General features: G+C 37.5%; 1 protein-coding gene across 1 annotated transcript in view; it reads left to right on the plus strand.

Moving 5' to 3' along the window:
- The first annotated feature begins 1,317 nt into the window (after nt 1-1,317).
- Nucleotides 1,318-3,382, plus strand: part of LOC145867169 (NLR family CARD domain-containing protein 3-like) — an 8,551-nt gene continuing 6,486 nt past the window's right edge. Inside the window, exon 1 of the mRNA XM_082971221.1 lies at nt 1,318-1,366. Coding sequence (XP_082827347.1) covers nt 1,318-1,366 — 49 coding nt within the window. The remainder of the gene's footprint in view (nt 1,367-3,382) is intronic.

Raw genomic sequence — 3,382 nt, forward strand, 5'->3', positions numbered from 1 at the left:
CTAACCACATTGTTCGATTTTCAAAGAGGCTTTAAGGCAAAAGCATAAAGTTAGATTATGTTAGGACAGTACATAGCCACAAAAGTACAAACATCCATTTTCAATTCAAGGTCAGGCGTCACCAAAAGCAGAAACCAGCTAGAATTATGCACTAACCTTTGTCAATCTCCATCAGATGACACTCCTAGGACATTATGTTATACAATACATGCATTTTTTGTTCCATCAAGTTCATATTTATATCCAAAAACAGCATTTTACAGTAGCGTGAAATTCAGATTTTTTTCTTCTCTGAAATGCTTCCGGTGAACATAACAAAATTACTATTCGACAACATTGGTAAATTATAATATTGTCATTCAAAGAATAATATATTATCATCTCGTAATTGCTACCGAATGGCCAGATCTCAAAATAACTTTACTGGGAAATCACATTTTGCAATAAACGGGGTGCTATGCTAAGAACAACAGGCTATGCTATACAGTTAGCATCATCTAAAATCGATAATAACATTGTAAATACCCCCTTACCTTTGATTATCTCCATCAGAAGGCAGGATCCCAGGTCCGGAAGGCATTCCAGGTCCGGAACAAATGTGGTTTCTTTTGACAAAGTTCATAATTTATGTCCAAATAACACCAAGTACTTAGCGTTCATTATGCTCCCACAAAACGTGGTTGGAGGGCTGGTAAAATCACGCCGAAAAGCTAAAAAAAACCTAGTAAATAATCTATTTATGTTCGTTCAAACATGTCAAATGTTGTTTAGCATTAATCTTTTGGTCCATTTTTAACGTTAAACATCAGTAATATTTTCACACAACCTATCCTATGTCTAGATAAAAAATTATGACAAACTCACGTTTCTCAGATTTATGCGCAGGCGCAAAAAAAATGAAGTGATGACATGTCAACTTCCTTGGATTCTAATTTGCTCTCTGTTTATCATAGACGCTTCAAACAACTTTATAAAGATCGTTGACATCTAGTGGAAGCCGTAGGTGTTGCGAAATGAATCCTTTCTCACTATGGTATCTATAAAACAATGACACTAAATAGTACAGTCACAAAATTCACATTTTTTTTTTTATCTATTTTTCACAGGTTTTTGCCTGCAATATGAGTTTTGTTATACTTACAGACACCATTCAAACTGTTTTAGAAAATTCAGAGTGTTTTCTATCCGAATGTGTTAATAATATGCATATCCTAGCTTCTGAGTTGGTGTAGGAGGCAGTTAAAAATGGGCACATAATTTTTTCAAAATGTCTCAATACTGCCCCCGAGCCCCAACAGGTTAACTATATATCTCGTAATGGGCCTGTATTGCTTTCGGGAGAGCAACAAAATAGTGATTATAGCAGGTATTGAACACCGGGTAAATAATCGCTAGTCAAAACCTCAACCTCAGTATACATGCATTATAAAAAGTAATCTTAATATCTGATATTGTGAGTAAACAACCTCGGAATAGAAAAGACAAGAGTGCGTCTTCCAGCCCGCCAATAAATTCCATCATTAAACCCTACCGGTTAGTAAATTTACCTCAACATGCCCCTGGAGAAGGCAGAGCGACGACACCAGCTTTTTACCAGGGCTGAGTTGACTACTAGAGAGAGAAGGCAGAGTGACGACACCAGCTTTTTACCGGGGCTGAGTTGACTACTAGAGAGTGAAGGCAGAGTGACGACACCAGCTTTTTACTGGGGCTGAGTTGACTTCTAGAGAGAGAAGGTAGAGTGAAGACACCAGCTTTTTACCGGGGCTGAGTTGACTACTAGAGAGAGAAGGCAGAGTGACGACACCAGCTTTTTACTGGTGCTGAGTTGACTACTAGAGAAAGAAGGCAGAGTGAAGACACCAGCTTTTTACCGGGGCTGAGTTGACTACTAGAGAGAGAAGACAGAGTGGCTCGATGCTGGTTGATGAATTTGACAATTTTTCTCAACTAGAGGTGACAAAATTAATGTTCAGGCTTATTGATAATCGTTATAGTAATGAAGTATAATTTCAAACATGAGCATAAAAACAGGTAATAATAAACATGAATCATCATTATATTACTTCACAGTAATCTGTTAAATGCTTTTTCAGTCCTTCCTCTTGCATTAGCAGTGTGTAAAGGGACAGAAAGAAGCACACAGGAGTTTTCCTGTGAGGGGGAGTGGTGGTGCATCCAGGGAGAAAACTAATCTAATCTTCTGAAATGTCATTTGTGGTCTTATGCTGCCATCTATTGGAATTATGTAGCAACTGCAGTAGTACTGAATAATGTGTAATTCTTTACTAAAGTAAAGAATAGCAAAAATATAACATTTTCTAGTTCCTTTTACCACTTACAATAAAATAAAATGTTTATAGCATAACAAAATTAAACTGACATAAAACAAAAACACCATACATTTAGTTAATTATATATATAACAACTATTTATTTAGATGGGTGACATTATCTGCCAAAGTAACAGCCCTGTAGACAAAGAAGAGCTCTCCAGTAGGTACCAAAATATTCAAAGGACCTTTTTCTCAAAAGTGAGGTTCCAAGTTTATCAACATTCAAAGCAGAATTACTTTCCCATTGTTCCAACTGTAGTGTCTGATATACCATTTTCTAGCTCTGAGTCTCTACTTTTATCCAACGTAAAAAACACAATTTCAAATGTTGCTACATATGACCGAATTGAAACGGTCGGTCACAGTTGAGAGTGAGGCAGATATATAGCATTTTGTAAACAAATATTATTATTTGTCTCTCTGAAATGAAATCATTAAGTGATAGATTTTAAACAAATACATGTCTGTCATTGAACAACCCCATGTCATGATTAGATAGTGAAAAAACACACCAATCTCTTTAATAATTTCTTTAAACAATAAAAGCTAATTTACCAACATTTCTGAAAATGAAAATGGAGCGTTTTGGAATTAAACTCTTCTTATGTTTCCCCATCTGAGCTCTGTCTGTCTGTCTGTCTGTCTGTCTGTCTGTCTGTCTGTCTGTCTGTCTGTCTGTCTGTCTGTCTGTCTGTCTGTCTGTCTGTCTGTCTGTCTGTCTGTCTGTCTGTCTGATCCAGAGCTCTTCTTATGTTTCCCCATCTGAGCTCTGTCTGTCTGTCTGTCTGTCTGTCTGTCTGTCTGTCTGTCTGTCTGTCTGTCTGTCTGTCTGTCTGTCTGTCTGTCTGTCTGTCTGTCTGTCTGTCTGTCTGTCTGTCTGTCTGTGTGTCTGTCTGATCCAGAGCTCTTCTTATGTTTCCCATCTGAGATCAGAGTAGATGAGAGATGTAATGTTTGTCTCTGTTGTGTTGAAGACCAATCAAGCAGGAGACACCAGCCTCCCCTGTTCCCAGCTGTGTGTCCATGAAGAGTGACCAGTCTATGTAT

Source organism: Salmo salar, unplaced genomic scaffold (assembly GCF_965601325.2).
Source record: "Salmo salar unplaced genomic scaffold, fSalSal1 ptg000221l, whole genome shotgun sequence".
Classification (NCBI taxonomy): domain Eukaryota; kingdom Metazoa; phylum Chordata; class Actinopteri; order Salmoniformes; family Salmonidae; genus Salmo; species Salmo salar.